General features: G+C 54.8%; 1 protein-coding gene across 1 annotated transcript in view; it reads left to right on the forward strand.

Moving 5' to 3' along the window:
• Positions 1-2591: 2591 nt before the first annotated feature.
• HDAC7 (histone deacetylase 7) overlaps positions 2592-16420 on the forward strand; it is a 16264-nt gene continuing 2435 nt past the window's right edge. The window contains exons 1-20 of the mRNA XM_042780540.1: positions 2592-2759; positions 2877-2967; positions 3245-3356; positions 4202-4317; positions 4553-4678; positions 5093-5184; positions 5337-5447; positions 5605-5785; positions 5992-6188; positions 6411-6581; positions 7370-7592; positions 8949-9082; positions 9344-9464; positions 9706-9755; positions 11112-11219; positions 12434-12489; positions 12641-12728; positions 13729-13848; positions 14084-14181; positions 15499-15617. Coding sequence (XP_042636474.1) covers positions 2619-2759; positions 2877-2967; positions 3245-3356; positions 4202-4317; positions 4553-4678; positions 5093-5184; positions 5337-5447; positions 5605-5785; positions 5992-6188; positions 6411-6581; positions 7370-7592; positions 8949-9082; positions 9344-9464; positions 9706-9755; positions 11112-11219; positions 12434-12489; positions 12641-12728; positions 13729-13848; positions 14084-14181; positions 15499-15617 — 2455 coding nt within the window. The 5' untranslated portion in view covers positions 2592-2618. The remainder of the gene's footprint in view (positions 2760-2876; positions 2968-3244; positions 3357-4201; positions 4318-4552; positions 4679-5092; positions 5185-5336; positions 5448-5604; positions 5786-5991; positions 6189-6410; positions 6582-7369; positions 7593-8948; positions 9083-9343; positions 9465-9705; positions 9756-11111; positions 11220-12433; positions 12490-12640; positions 12729-13728; positions 13849-14083; positions 14182-15498; positions 15618-16420) is intronic.

Raw genomic sequence — 16420 nt, forward strand, 5'->3', positions numbered from 1 at the left:
ACCTACTGAGTGCAGGTCCATAGCTTGACACCTAGTAATTGCATACTGAGGGGAGAAATGGAAGTCCAGGTAGCCTCCTTGCTTTAGTACTGGCTTCCCAAAAGCTTACGTACAGATATGCTGAGGAGACAGGACATATAAATGGAAAGAGAACTCGTGATGGAATGCAATATGTAGCAAGTGCCAAATGAGGAACAACTAATGAATGAGTTCATCCATTCATTCAGGAAACATTAAAGCCTATGTACCAGGGTACTGTCCCAGGCATTTCGGGGGATGCAGAGGTTTATTCATTGATTTTACCAGTATTTATTGAGTGCTTGTCATGTGCTGGGGTGATGGGAATAATGAGCAGTGAACAAAATTAAGTCCCTGTCCTACTATGGTGTTTAACTCTGACGTGTTCCCTGCCCACAAGGGGCATGTAGTGCTATGTAATAGCCAACATGATGGAAGTCCAGGAGAGGGAGAGACCCTTGGCACTGGGCTAGGTCTGGGGGAGAGGGAGGGCTCTAGCTGGGCTTTGAAGAAACGGTAGACTTGGAAAATTAGGATGTAGGGGTGAGGACAGCACAGGCAGGGGATGGCATGAGTAAAAGCTCAAAGGACAGAAAGTACATGGTCCAGTGACAGTTCGTGGCTGAAGTAGGGTTTAGGTCCAAATGTAGGAGACCAAACAGAGAGAAGCCAGGCTAGGACCAGACTGTGGAGCCCTTGAGAGGCATTCCTAGGGTTCCAGCCAGAGCCCCTCTCATCTTCTCAGCAGCCTTCGCCTTTGGAGACTGTTCAGTGTTGAAAGTAAGGGATGGGCCACTGCTCGGGAGGAGCTCAGAGTTTATGTATGGCTGAGGTGCTGGCTTTGGGACTGGGTATCCTGGCTTGGCATCCCCTAGGATTCCCTCTTGCATTGATAGGGAGTCCCCTCATCTTCTACTCCCCAGAATAGCAGAATGTGGGGAAGGGTTGTGTTGGTGGGAGAGGCCCAGATTGACAAGAATGAGAATCTGGATTCCTTAGGTGGATGCATGAATAAGGGGTGGGGGCATCAAAACCATACGCTGCCTGCTGGCCCTCTCTGTGGGGCCACACCCCTGTGCACAGCCATTACCTCCAGTCTTTGATATCTGGAGCATTGTGGTGGTCACTGCCTTGCTTGGCTGCTCTCTCGTGGCCATCTCACAGTCACAGAATGTTAGAGTGGGAGCCCCTTAGAGATGTTCTACTGTAAGCCCCTCTTTCTTTGCCCAATGAGAAGCTCCTCCAAGAGGAGGTAACTTCCTGAAAGCCTGTGGCACATTAGACAGTCGATGGACAAACTAGAAGCCATGCTCCTGCCTAGTTGGGTGGCCTTGGACAGACTCTTCTCTGAGCTCGGTTTCCTCATTTGGGATAAGACTAGTAATGCCTAGCTCCCAGGGCAGTATGGGGGCGAGGTGAAAGGCTTTTGTAGATACTCATGCATGTATGCCACAGATGTTAAGGTTGTGATTGGTAATGGTCAGTGGGGCCAGGATGCTGAGCTTCCTGACTCCCTGACTAGTGTCCTTTCTGTATTACCATGATGCCTTTCCAGTCCCCCTCCACCCAGGCCCAAAGGACAGTCTGTGGCTGCACTGTTGGGGGTTGCCCAGCTTTGGAAGAGCTGAAGGTGGCTTCTCCGGCACCTCTCCCAGGCCTTCCTGTTACAGGACAGCTTGCTCCCACCCTCACTTACCCTCCTCTCCAGGAGACTCCCCTGCGGCAGCTCCACCTCTGAGCATCTCACACATCTCCAGCTGCCCAGCCCGGCCTACCCCAGTGAAGTGCACAGGCGTAGAACCTGTTGTGGTAGCTAGTTATAAATAGCCCCTGCACTCACGGCCTTGCCAGGGTGCACCTGGCGTGGGTGCTGAGGACACTTGAGAAGGGGCAGCTGAGCCTGCTGTCCTAATCACACCAGTCCCAGAGCTGGCAAGAAGGGCACCTGTGTGGGCCCAGTGAGCTGAAGAACCTGCTCGGCAAACAAGGCTCAGCAGGCCCAGTGTTGTAGGTCAGGGCGGCTATAGGTTTAAGGCATCACTTCTTTATCCCGTGACCCAGAATATGAGAGGGTGGGAACTCAGAGAGGGCCCATGAAGGTTGGAGATGGCACAAAGTAGGACTATTTGCCTGCCCAGTGGCTTCCTTTGAGCCCAGCTAAGCCGAATCCAGCCATTCCAAGGGCAGGGAGATGGCAGAGCCCTGAGTGAATGTGGTTGGGCTGTAGCCCATCACTAAATCCCTCACCAGGTAAAGCTCTCAGCCCCAGGTCTGGGAGGCAACCTATTTAGTGGGAAACACTGTGCTTGGAGACTGGAGACTGAATTCAATCAAACACCACCAGTGACAGGCTCTAGTTGTGTGCCATCCGTATGGCCTCCTTTTCTCATGGGTAAAATGGAATTGATAATACCTCCCTTGTAGGACCAGGGTGAGGATTAAATGAGAAGACTGTCAGGGTGTCTTGCCACTGTTGAGTGAGCCTGAAGGAGGCTGTAACCATGCACCTTGTACATAAAATTTCCGGCTGACTTGCCCTCTCTCTGTCCACAGGCCACCTCACGCTCCGCTCAGACACGCCAGGCCCTCAGCCCCAGCCCATGGATCTGCGGGTGGGCCAGCGGCCCCCAGTGGAGCCCACCCCAGAGCCCACACTGCTGGCCCTGCAGCACTCGCAGCGTCTGCACCATCACCTCTTCCTAGCAGGCCTGCAACAGCAGCGCTCGGCGGAGCCCCTGAGGGTAAAGACAGATGCCCTGCACACTGCCCAAGCCCCACCCCTCCCTGCAGCCTTCCTGAACCCTAGTCTCATCCCTTCAACTCCTTGCCCCCTCCTGGGATGCCAGCTCTGTCCACAGCTCTCCATGGACACGCCGATGCCCGAGTTGCAGGTGGGGCAGCAGGAGCAAGAACTGCGACAACTTCTCAATAAGGATAAGAGCAAGCGGAGTAAGGATGGCAGCCGTGTGCATGGTGGGGTGGGGGTGGGGTGGGGGGGTCACAGTGTGCTGTACACCAGCCACCAGGTCTCCCTTTGCCTGCGGGGCTATGCTTGTGAAGTAGGTGTGAGCTTCACAGGAGGGGTGGCATCTCTGGCTTGACTCTTGCCTGGGGAGGCCCTGGGACACCATGTACTGGGGGTGTGGACAGGGCAATGGGCAGAGGATGTGCCAGGAAGCCAGCCATTCCGCCCACCCCAAGCTGCTCGTGATTATCCCCCCTGCAGGTGCCATAGCCAGCAGTGTGGTTAAGCAGAAGCTGGCAGAGGTGATTCTGAAGAAACAGCAGGCAGCTCTAGAGAGAACAGTCCATCCCAGTAGCCCCAGCATTCCCTACAGGTACCCCCTCTTCCCTCCTGCTCTCTCATGTCCCACCATGCCCCTTCCTCCCTGTAGATACCTGTGAACACACACACACTCCCTCCCTTTGCCTCCGAAGATGTTCATCACCCACCCTTCCCCTTTGCCTCTAATTATAATGCCCTTAACCCCTCTCCTGGGAGCTCTGGTAGCGTAGTGCCTGAGGCACTTGACTGCTAATCAGAAGGCCAGCAGTTTAAACCCACCAGCCACTCCTCAGAAGGAAGATGGGGCAATCTACTTCCATAGCGATACTGCCTCAGAAACCCAAGGAGGGGTCGCTATGAGTCGGGTCCGACTTGACGGCACATAACAACAACAACAACCCCTCTCCAACTGACAGCAGCCCTTTTTCCCTTTCCCACCCCAGTGAGGCCTTCCTCCCTATGCTCGTGCACACATATCCAATGGCTGACCTTTTTCCATGCCTTCCCCTAAACATAAAAATGTCCTGGTTCCTAGAGTGAGTTCCCATCCTAGGAGAGGAACAGAGTCCCTGCCGTGTCTCACACCCCACTGAGGCTCCCCAACCTAGCCCCTGACCTCTATGCCTAGAGCAGAGATCTGTAGATTGTGCTGCTGGGTGGAGTGGGTGGCCCACTGCTGCCACCTGGAGCTTTCCATTCCTGCTGGCCTCATACTGCCCAGCCCTGTCCACTGCTACCCCTCTGGCAGAAACAGTGGCTATGGAGGCAGGTCCCCAGGGTCCAGGCTCAGGAAGGAACCAATCCCAGAAAAGAATAGGCACCCTGGTTCTGAAGGTGTCTGTGCAGAGTGAGGTGGACTTCTCACCCTCTGAAGCAGCCTTGGCACTCACTCCACAGAACTCTCGAGTCTTTGGAGACAGAAGGAGCCACCCGCACCATGCTTAGCAGTTTCCTGCCTCCTGTTCCCAGCCTGCCTAGTGACCCCCCAGAGCACTTCCCTCTGCGTAAGACAGGTGAGCAGGACAGATAGCCAGGGGAGCTAAGGGGAAGGGGAAGGGCTTTGGACAGCAGATCAGGTGTATGGAGGGGTAGAGGGCTGGGCTGGGCCTGGGAAAGGCCAACATGCTGTGGTTTTTCTCTATAGCTCTGCCTTCATTTGCCTTAACCCAGAAGTGGTGACTGGGCATGAGGGGCTAAAGGGTGGAGGAGAGAAGGGTGGAGCCTGAATAACACTGGTGTTCCCTACAGTCTCTGAGCCCAACCTGAAGCTGCGCTACAAGCCCAAGAAGTCCCTGGAGCGGAGGAAGAATCCGCTTCTCCGGAAGGAGAGTGCCCCGCCCAGTCTGCGGAGGCGGCCAGCAGAGACCCTTGGGGGTGAGGGCCAACAGGGTGGCCAAGGGGGACATCCTCAAAGCTGGGTGGTCTTGTTCCTTTGGGTCCATTCCCTCTGCTCCCCCAGACAGGGGTCTCCTCCTCCGGGCTGTGTGTGATTGTATAGGGTGTGGCCAACACAAAGCCTCTTGGCCAGAGGGCTGGGGTAGGCCTAAAACACAGCCATGCTCTGTGACTAAGCTGACAGCTGCCTGGGAGAAAGGGCACCTTTTCAAAAACTGTCCAGAGGTGATGGGGGTCTGGTTTCCTCCTGCCCTTCTGGGAAGAAAGCAGGAAGCAGAGGCTGCCCATGAGGGCAGGGGGCTTATTCCAGGGTGTTTGGGACCAGGGGGCTGGCTTTGTCCTCTTGGTTGTCTCTGGCCTTTGATTGTACATCCTCGTCTCCCCAACCCCCAGACTCTTCCCCCAGTAGCAGCAGTACACCCGCGTCAGGGTGCAGCTCCCCCAACGACAGTGAGCACGGCCCCAACCCTGTCCTGGGCTCCGAGGTAAGGCCTGGCCAGGTCTAGGTTCCCTGGGATAGATCTGAGGCTCATCTCTGCTTCGCAGCCCCAACTCAAGCCTCTGGGGCATCTGGGGAAAGCGTGCCCAGGGGTAGCAGTCCGGGAGCAGTGACCCCTCACCCTGCTCCCCATGGCAGGCGCTCTTGGGCCAGCGGCTGCGGCTGCAGGAGACCTCTCTGGCTCCGTTCGCCTTGCCAACAGTGTCCTTGCTGCCCACAATCACACTGGGGCTGCCCACCCCTGCCAGGGTGAGTGGCTGGGGTGCCCCTCCCTCCACTCCAGGCTCCTGCAGCTTTGTCACCTCCATCCAACTCACTCCCTTCCTCACCACCTGTCTCCACTCACCTTTACTGCTGTCCTTCCTGCTCTGTCCTCCCCTGTGACGGCTTCTCACCTCTCCCCCAGGCTGATGGGGACCGCAGGACTCATCCCACTCTGGGTCCTCGGGGGCCAGTCCTGGGGAACCCCCATGCTCCCCTCTTCCTGCCCCCTGGCCTGGAGCCCGAGGTTGGGGGCACCTTGCCCTCACGCCTACAGCCCATTCTCCTCCTGGACCCCTCAGTCTCTCATGCTCCGTTGCTGACTGGTGAGTCCCCCTGCTCCTCGGTGAAGGGGCTGGGTCCCCGAACCTTGCTAAGGGCCCAGCTTGGGGAGGGACCTGTCCTTCTTGCCTGCTCTCCAACCCCCTGCCCTCCTGGGCACCTCCCTGCTCTGTCCCTTCACCACCACCCCATGCCTTTGCTCCATTGCTCCCTAGGGTTCCCTCCTTATGGCCCACCCCATTCTTTCCAGTGCCCGGGCTTGGGCCCCTGCCCTTCCACTTGGCCCAGTCCTTACTGACCACCGAGCGGCTCTCCGGGTCAGGCCTCCACCGGCCACTGAGCCGGACCCGCTCAGAGCCCTTGCCCCCCAGCACCACCGCTCCCCCACCGCTGGGCCCCCTGCAGCCCCGCCTGGAGAGGCTCAAACCTCACGTCCAGCTGATCAAGGTGAGGAAAACTGGTAGGGGAGTTGGCAAGGGGGTGCCTAACTAGGCTTCTGGCAGCTGAAAGAGGAAGAAGGGTCTCAGGGAGGGCATGGCCCTAGAGGGCAACCAAGAGGATGTGGCTGTGGGGTCAAAGATGCGCAGTGGCCTAGCCCAGTCCACTGCCTTCCACCCTGCACCCCTCACTCCAGCATGGCTGCTCAGCCCAGGCATCTCCCTTCCCCAGAGGCCAGCCAAGCCCAGCGAGAAGCCCCGACTGCGACAGATACCCTCGGCTGAGGACCTAGAGACAGATGGCGGGGGTGTGGGGCAGGTGGGGGACGACAGCCTGGAACGCAGCAACTGCCAAGGGCAGCCGGACTCCAGAGGCCCCTTTCCTCTCCAGCAGCACCAGCAGGTATGGGAGTGGCCATATGCCCCTTAGAGTGCGTAGTTAGAAGAAGGAGGGCCTGGGAAAACGTGGGAAGGGAAGGAGGTGTGACGTAAGTACAAGGACAACTCCAGGACCATGATTGCCCAGTACAGATCATTGTATGCCACATCCACACCAAGGTGCACACACATATATATGCACACATGTCTATATACCCACCCCCACACAACCACACATGGACATGCACTGCAAATGCACATGCACACATACATGCACACTCCAGCAGCCTGACAGTCTCAGGGTGAAGCCATGTCTGTTTTCCAGCAGGGAGGCTCGCCTTTCATGGAATCATCTACACTCCTGCCCTAGCACTTCTCCCCTGTATGTAGAGCAAGGGTGGGATAGAGCCAGGCTCAGGCACTTCAGCCCCATAGTGCTCTCCCTGTGCGAGTCAAGCCAGGCAGCAGTTCACACTCATGCAGCAGCTCATGCAGGTCCCCACATTCTTGGCAAGTTGCAGTCCTTGGAGGTGAGATCCTGGTCTGAGCTGGGCCTTAAGATCCCTTGCCTGGGCTCTTTCTTTGGAGACACACAGGCCCAAGGAGGTCCAGTGGACCTGGGTGATCAGTCTTCAGTACAGGCCTTTGAGGGCAGGTGGGCGCAGGGACTGCAAAGAATCACAGCAGTGAGGCAGGGCCTCCTGGAATCTCACTGAGAAAAGGAGCCTGCCTGGAAGTTGTCAGAACTGTAGGCAGAAGCTGATGGAGCGGGAGCCTGAGATACTGGCCGCTGAGGCTCCCTGTCCCCCTCAGGTGTTCCTCTGGGAGCAACAACAACGACTGGCGGGGCGGCTTCCCCGGGGAGGCCCTGGAGACTCTCTGCTGCTTCCCCTGGCCCAGGGTGGACACCGGCCCCTGTCCAGGGCTCAATCTTCCCCAGCCGCACCTGCCTCACTGCCAGCCCCAGAGCCTGCTAGCCAGGCTCGTGTCCTTCCCAGCTCTGAGACCCCCGCTAGGACCCTGCCCTTCACCACAGGTAAGACCAGCATTAAGTGAGGGGCCAGGGATCAACAGAGGGCTCAGGGGTGTGAGACTCTGTATCACGGTGTCACTCAGGACATTCTTAGCATACTTTCTGAGTCTTGTTCGATCCACACAACATCCCATGAAGTAGGTAGATAGGTGGTAGTTCTTTTACAGATGAAGAAACTAAGGTTCAGGAGATGTAGGTGGCCAGCTTGTGGTCATATGGCAAGCTGGTGGTCAGGCCAGGTACTTTGGGTCTCCTGACAATGATTTCAGTACTTTAAAAATGGTATTGCTTGTTTTTCTGATTGTAAAAATAATAGTTCAAAAGTGTAATAGAAATTTTGAAGAACACTGAAAAGCATAAAATAAAAAATCATCAACCAGTGCCCGCCCCCCAGAGATAACCCCTCTTAAAGTTTGCTGTATTTCAGTGCATTCTTTGCTCCAGCCATATGTGCATGTACAAATACTATATCCACATAACTACATTTTATATACTATTATGAACAATTCTTGATGTAATTAGCCCTCACAAAGGTGAGTTTCTGGTATTTTTATACATTATGTTATTTTTACCTAAATATTTCTTGTTAATGGGACATTTAAATTGCTCCTGACTGTTCTTCCCTTAACTTACTTAACATAAATGTATACTCATCCTTGGTATTATTTCCCAAGGATTAGTTTTAAGGAATGATGTTTCTGGGTCAAGTGGTCTGAGCATCTTGAAGGTTCTTGGTATCCTGCTATGACATGAAACTGGCCCAAAGAGATCAGAGCTCCGACACCCCACCCCACAGTGCTCAGCAGCCTCCGCAAGTGGTGTCTCCGCACTTTGTGCAGCTACAGGTCGGGCAGAAAGAGTCACTGCCCAGGAGCTACCTTTGTCTTATCACATGGGCCAGTGTCATTATAGCGCTTCCCAGCTCCCAGTTTTGGGGTTTCCTAGGAATTCTTTCTCCTCCTGCTGCTTCAGGTGGCCTCTATGGGGTCATGGCTGCCAGGGTAAGACCCCTGATATTAGGACTCACTTTCTGAACACTTGAGGCCAGACTAGATGTGTTGGGTCACATGCAGAGTGTCATTATGTCAGGAAGGCAGTGACTGTGTGGTGTCATGTTGGCTGACTCAGTGCTGGTGTGTGCATGAGGTTGTCTGAGGCCCCCTGAGTCAGCATTAGGGGTACTTGTACGTGTGGGAAGGACCGTGGCTGGGACGGTAGGCTGGGGGGTGTGTGTGGGACTGTGCAGTATGAGGGGGGTCTGCTGTGCCTGACTTCATGGGGGGTTCTGCCTGTGGGGGTGCTGGTGGGTACTCTGTCCACAGCTGACGGCTGAGCAGGCAGGGACCCCTTTCCTGACAGGGCTGGTCTATGACTCGGTCATGCTGAAACACCAGTGCTCCTGTGGAGACAATAGCAGGCACCCGGAGCATGCTGGCCGTATCCAGAGCATCTGGTCCCGGCTGCAGGAGCGGGGGCTCAGGAGCCAGTGTGAGGTGAGGAAGCAGATGGGGCTATAGCATCTGAGAGGAGAGGAATTAGAGACGAAGGGGAGGAGGCTCAGGAGCCAATGTGAGGTGAGGCCGTGGGTGAGAGGACAGGCAGTACTGCAGAGATGGAGGGGAGCTGATGAAAGGGAAGGGGTAGGAGGCTTGGGAGCCGATGTGAGGTGAGGGGACATGTGGAATCAGTGATAATGGACTGGAAGGGCATGAGAATGGGCTTAGGAGTTTGTGGACCCTCACTGTGCCCCTTAGTGTCTCCGGGGCCGGAAGGCCTCCCTGGAGGAGCTGCAGTCAGTCCACTCGGAGAGGCATGTGCTACTCTATGGCACCAACCCGCTCAGCCGCCTCAAACTGGACAACGGGAAGCTGGCAGGTAGGACCCGGTGCTGCTTGCTGTTCCCCCAGGTCCAGCTAAGGTCCAGCTCTGTGCCCTCATTCCAGCCTTCCAGCATTCTGGCTTCCCCTGTCCCCTCTGTGGTCCCCTCCTCCTTGCCCCTACCCTGTTTCCTCTCCTTGTACCCCTGCCCAGGCTCTCTTATCAGGGCCTCCAGCTCTTGCTACACTAGAGGCTAAGTGGACTCACACTCACATGGCTGGCTGGCCTCTCCCCACAGGGCTCCTGGCACAGCGGATGTTTGTGATGCTGCCCTGTGGTGGGGTTGGGGTAAGTGTGCCCGGGAGTCCCGAATGAGCATTGCCAAGGGCTCTCTGAGCTCCTCCCTTCTGTTCTCCAGCCCAGCCCCTGCCTTCTTGTTCTTGGGATTCTGCTAGACTAGGTGGGCCAGGGATTTCCCACAATGCCCACTGCTAGCTGGAAGCCCTGCTGGCGTATGAGCTCCTGTGGACAGTCTGTCCTTGACCCATTAGCATCTCCCGAGTGTGGAACCCAGAGCCTCTCACTTAGAAGGTGTTTCATAATGTTGAGTAAGAATAAATTTGAGCCTCAAAAGCAGAGCCAAGATTGGGGTCTGGGATCATCTCCCTTTGTAAGACCCCTCTGTATGGGTGCCGGCCATGCCACATGCCCCAGATAGCTTTGCCTGCCCTAGAGGGTACCTCCTGGAGCTGCCTCAGGGCTGTTCTCAGCGTCTCTCTGCCCAGATTGGGGCTGTGATGGTATTTCCGGTGGCCTTAGCAAGCTGGCACTTCCCTGCCCCGGTACATAGCCCTTCACCACCCGGCTTTGCTTCCTCACTCCTTACTCTGTTTGGGGAGCTTTCTGCCTCCTCTGGCAGTGCTTTCCTTGCCTAAAAGGTCCCTGTAGTGGTGTCCCCAGTGAGGTGTGGAGGCAGGGGATGGAGTCTAGTTCTGGAGGGAAAATGGGAGCTGTAACTGGTGGGAGGACTGTTTGGGAGCCAGCCAGTGCCCAATTCACAACTTCCCATTTCTTGCCACTTTCTGATTTTTCCAACTGTTGTTGCTTCTGTTTTCTCCTCCCTCCTCTCCCTCTCTGTCTTTCTCTCTCTCTCTCTTTCTCCAGCCTCTTGAGACTCTCTCTGCCTTCCTCGCCTCTCTTGGTCCGCCTCGCCCTCCCCATCTCCCCACCATGCCCCCCGGCCCCTCCCTAGCCTTGAGGCCCAGGGACTGGGTTTGGGGGGCCTCCCAGCCTGGGCTAGGGGCCCTGAGTGGAAGACAGTGGTGCAGACGGCCCCTCCAGCTCCGACCATCCCGCAGGGCCTGAGCAGAGTCAGCTGGGGCTTAAAACCCCCTCCCGGCCCAAACCCCAAGTCCCGCCCAGGTAACGCCATGCCCCCTCCCCCGAGTGGGGAGGCAGGTGTGATGCTGCCGGCAGAGTGCTGGCCAGATAAGGGCTGGTGCTGGGACTGAGGCTGGGAAGGAGCCATGCCGGGATTGGGGGACACAGGAGGCCTTGCCTTGGGGCGGTGGGGCACTGGGGAGGCAGCACCGTCTGCCCAGCTCCCTGCCCCTGGGGTCCTGGCCATGGGGTGGGCACTGCACCGTGGGCCCTGACACCTGTGGGAGGCCCTGGATGATGCGGGCCCTGATTCTGGCCCCACAGGTGGACACTGATACCATCTGGAATGAGCTGCACTCCTCCAATGCAGCCCGCTGGGCCGCAGGCAGCGTCACAGACCTCGCCTTCAAAGTGGCTTCCCGTGAGCTAAAGGTAAGAGGTTGGGGTGGAAGTGGCCAGCCTACCAAGGAGGCAGCAGGATAGGGCAGTGGAAGGCCAGGCCCAGCACAGGCCCAGACAAGGCTGTCTATGGCCCAACTCTTGTTCCTCTTGGATACGACCTAGTTTTAGAAAGAAAAGTGAGGGCTCTAGGACCAGGATGAGATTTGAACCCTAGGCTCATGCTGCTTGGTGGGAGTCAAGCCATTGTGACCTTGGACCCTTGGTCTCTAAGATGTACAGAGTCGTGCTTATCTAAGGCAAGTACAGACCTCAGGCATTGGTCAATCGGGTCTTCCCAGTGCTGAGTTAATATAAGCCAGGTTGGTGCCCATGTTCAGTTGCTCTGGACTGGGTACCTTATGGGGACTTGTCCTGAGGTCTACTGTCAGAAGCCCTGTTGTTCAGAAGCTTATAGCCTGAAGTGGTCAGTATGTCCTAAACGCCACAGCACCTTGGCGGAGCTTTGCAGTTAAGAACACAGCCATGATAGCAACCGAGAAAAGTCAGATAGGAAACTTAAGGGGCAAAGAGTTTATGTTAATGGAGAAGGCACAATTCAGAATAGGAGGGTGAGAATGGTTATACAATTTGAAGAATGTATTCGGTGTCACTGGGTTGTACATGTAGAAATTGTTGAACTGGGGTGTGTTCTGCTGTGTGCTTTCTCAGCCACAAAATTAATTATTCAAAAAAAAAAAAAAAAAAAATACAGCTTTGCTTTTAAAATCCTGGCATCACCATGAACAAGCAGGAGACTTCAGGCTAGTTGCTTGACCCACCAAAGCTTTAGATTTCCCCTTACCTATAAACTGTAGATCATCATAATGTTTACCTCACAGAGATGGTGTGCGGGTTAGATCACACTTACCTTATAGAGCTGTTGAGGGGATGAAACCCAGTGTTTCAAAACTGCTTAGCACAGTGCCAGGCATGTACTTGTTGCTCAATAAATAGTAGCTATTGTTGCTACAGAGTCATAGCAGGACCCACTGTGGCCAGGTCTGTGTGCATGTCTGGCCTGAAAGCAAAGGAGAGCAGCACAAAGAGTGGGGCCAAGTGGTAGGCACTTCACATCCAGCCTGAGGACAGTCAGACATGCCAGCAGCTGTTGCTCCTTCCCAGTGGAGGTGTCGGGGGTGGCAGTGGGTTCCCACAGATGTGGGTCAGAGGACTGGCTGTTTGACAAGTGTTCTTTCTGTTTCCAGAATGGTTTTGCTGTGGTACGCCCCCCAGGACACCATGCAGACCATTCCACAGCCATGTAAGGCCTGGGGGAGGGTTGGTAGGACCAAGAGTGGGTCTGGATAGAGTGGGTGGCAGACCCCTCCTTCCCCTGAGCCTTCTTCTAAAGCTGGAGAGGTGAGGGCGTTAGGAAGGAATCGCCTAGCAGGAACTCTCTCTCCTACTTGCAGGGGCTTTTGCTTCTTCAACTCAGTGGCCATAGCCTGCCGACAGCTGCAACAACAGGGCAAGGCCAGCAAGATCCTGATTGTGGACTGGGTAGGTCTTAGTTCCCAGCTCCATTAGAGCAGAGAGCCATGTGGGAAGAGACCTGAGCCTGGTGTCAGAAGATGTGGCTCAGGTCCTAGTTCTGTATTAGCCTCTCCCAAGCCTCAGTTTCTCTGGTGGAAAATGAGGTTGGCGATACCACTCAACTCAGAGGGCTGTTGAGAGGCCGGCAGGAGATGGTATGTGGGAAGGAGCTCCCACAATAGACATGCATTCTCATTTGAGTTGTCTTTTGGCCTCTGTTGGCTTCTTTCAGCCAACCTGGTAATTCTTGCATTTCCCGTACAGGTAGTAATAATAACAATAGTAGCAGACAACATCAATATAGCACTAATCACATCTAGATACTAATGGTTTTACATATGCTATAATGTATTTAAGAGCTCTGGTGGTACAGTGGTTAAAGCATTTGGCTGCTAACTAAAAAGATGGCAGTTCAAACCCACCAGACACTTCATAGGAGAAAGATGAGGCAGTCTGCTTCCATAAAGATTTACAGCCTTGGAAACCCTATGGGGCAGTTCTACTGTGCCCTCTAGGTTTACTATGAGTCAGAATCAACTTGATGGCAGTGAATGTGTACTGTATTTAATCCTGACTATAATCCAGACCATAACCTATTTTACGGATGAGAAAACTGAGCACAGAGAGATTAATTAACTTGCACACAGTCACATATCTAGGGAGTGGTGAGAAGGGGATTTGAACCTAGCAGGTTAGCTCTAGAGTACATGCGAGAATACATGCATTTAACTACTAAGCTATATCACTTCTGTGTTGACAGCTGTGAATGGGACATTTCTAAGCAGAAGTTGAGATTAGTAGAGGAACTTTCCACACTGGAGTCCATAGGTGGTCTTGGGAATGGCTGAGTGTAGAGCTACAGCTCTTCCTAGGAACCTCAGAATTGTCACCAGCCTTTCTAACCTGTCCGGCCTCTATGTCACTGCTTTTGGACCTTCCCTTATGTACCACCCATTTCCCTGCATAGGATGTTCACCATGGTAACGGCACTCAGCAGACCTTCTACCAGGACCCCAGTGTGCTCTACATCTCTCTGCATCGCCATGATGATGGCAACTTCTTCCCAGGCAGTGGAGCTGCGGATGAGGTAGCTGCGTGGCGGGTCCACATCTCCCAGCCCCATTGACTCTCCCTCCTGACACTCCCATGGCTTCTGTCGTGACTAGCTGTGTGATCCTGGACAGGCTGTAGTCTCTCTGATCTTCAGGTTCCCCATCTAGAAAGTAAAGAGGCTGGACAAGCTGGTCTTGTGGTGCTAACATTTTGGGATTCCTCTTCTAGAATCTGCTCTCTTCATGTCTCTCCTGCTTCTTATTTTCTAGGTGGGGGCTGGCAGTGGTGAGGGCTTCAACGTCAATGTGGCCTGGGCCGGAGGTCTGGACCCTCCCATGGGAGACCCTGAATACCTGGCTGCCTTTAGGTAAGTGCTCTGGGGGTCCAGAGGTGGCCGGACTCGGTAAGGCCTCCCTTTCCTTCCCCTTCTCCCAAAAGCACCAGGTTGGAGGTGACCAGTTGGGTTGTTAGCCTGTCTCAAACCAATGGCTAGACACTAGGATAGCCCAGGGGTGGGGAGAGGTACAGTGACTGGCCTCTAGGGATTTTCAGTTCTGATGGGAAGACAAGACACCAGAGTGAAAAAGTCAAAGGATGTTTTATTAAGTCACACATTACCAAGAGCCAGTGTAGAACTGAATTCCATGAGTCAGGCAGGGTGGAGGGGTCAGAGCTGCCACATCTAGTCCAAGGAAGCTGCTTGGAGGGGGTGGGCTTTGAGCAAGAGATGAGGGACTTAAACTGATGAAGAAAGAGGGAGAGCAGATGCTGTCCACCTGGAGCTCACAGGTGGTCTTGGGAGTGACTCTTCCTAGAAGGGCTGAACTAGCCATTCTAAAAAATCCTTTCTGAAGAGGGGCTTTGGGCTCTGTTCAGGACTTTCACCCTGGACTCCCTGCATGCCATTTGGGGAAAAAGAATCCTTGAAATAGGTCTCCTTATGCTTTTTGAGACTTATTCTCTATGAGACCCCATTCTGCAGGAGCCCCAGGCTGGGGTCCTCAGCTTCTTTGTGCCCAGAGCACAAGATCCTATGGGACACCAAAAGGGACCACAGGGTTGGGTTGGGGATGGAAGGAAGCAGCTATGGGGGAAGGCAAAGGGAGAGGATGAAAGAATGGAGTTAGGTGGCCTGGGACCTCAGAGGGTCTAGTTAACCCAGTCAGCTCTTATTTGGTGAGTGGTAGGGTATGGTCAATTCAGTCCAAGGTGAGCAGCAGCTAAGTGCCAAGAATTTTGTCCCAGAGGCTTAGTGACCAGAGCCCAGCTTGGCCGGCTGTGAGATTGTCCCTGCTTGGTGGCCCTGCCTACTGCATCCCACAGGCACATGCATGAGATACACACTCACACATACACTTGTTCTCACACATATACTCACTCATACTCACACATACATAACACACACATACACGCACTCATACTCATTTGCTCTGATGTCCGTTCTTGGCTCCTTTCTGCCTTTTACTAGTTAAGTGCCCTGGGCGGCTGAGTCCTCACGCTGTGCCAGGGACACACATGGGTGGCCAGCCAGGTGAAGGAGGTCAGAGAGACCCTGCTGGGGAGGTTCGTGTCTTGGAGTCCTAAGAGCAGGGTGCCCCACAGAAAAGCTTGTGGGAGAGGGCCAGCCAGGTATGTGCCAGGCAGCCCTGACAGTGCTGCGAACTCCCTCTTCACGTCCTCACAGGAGAGTTGTGATGCCCATCGCCCGAGAGTTCTCTCCTGACCTGGTCCTGGTGTCGGCTGGGTTTGATGCTGCCGAGGGTCACCTGCCCCCACTGGGTGGCTACCATGTGTCTGCCAAATGTAAGGAGGGCCCAGCCCAGGGCGGGGTAGGGAATGAGTGCTGGGCTGGGGTGGGAGGTGCTGCCAAGTCTAAATAGGAAGGTGGCAGTGGCCGGCCCAGGTCCAGGAGTGTGAAGAGCAGGGTATGGCCACTGGTCCTGGAATTTCCTGGGATCTCTTAGCCTAGTATAGCCCAGGGCCCTTCTTGTGACCATGTCAGCTCACCATGGAGGCCTGAGCTGATCAGACCCCTGAGGACTTGAGTTCATCTGACCTCAGACAGGAAGCTCAGCCATAGAACCCTCAGCCCCTATTGTGCTGATCCTAGGCTGGGTTGGCAGCTTCTCCAGAGGAAGTGTGAGGGGGAACAATATTCCAAGAACAGAGAGAGCCCACTCAGCCCCCCGGGGCCTCAGGGCCTTGAAGACAGAGGAGATGGTGTGGCTTAGTGACAAAGACCAGCTGGAATTTCTGCTCCAGTTCCAGTCCTCACCCTGCCACTTACTAGCAGTGTGTGGGACCTTGCACAAGTCCCTTACCTTCTCAGCCTTCAGTGAGGCATGTTATTGTTGTTGGGTGCCATCCAGTCAGTTTAGATTCATAGCAACACCATGTGAGAGAGTAGCACCACCCCATAGGGTTTCTCCCTTTATGGGAGGAGATCAGCAGGTCTTTCTCTCATGGAACAGCTGGGTGGGTTCCAACTGCTAATCTTTCGATTAGCAGCCAAGCACTTAACTGTTGCACCACTAGGGCTCCTCTGAATGAGGCATACTGCCAGGTTTTGCTGGGACTCAATGGGAAAGCATTTGAGTCATTATTTA

Source organism: Orycteropus afer, unplaced genomic scaffold (genome assembly GCF_000298275.1).
Source record: "Orycteropus afer afer isolate SDZICR_OR568_19922 unplaced genomic scaffold, OryAfe1.0 scaffold00045, whole genome shotgun sequence".
In the NCBI taxonomy this organism is placed as follows: Eukaryota; Metazoa; Chordata; class Mammalia; order Tubulidentata; family Orycteropodidae; genus Orycteropus; species Orycteropus afer.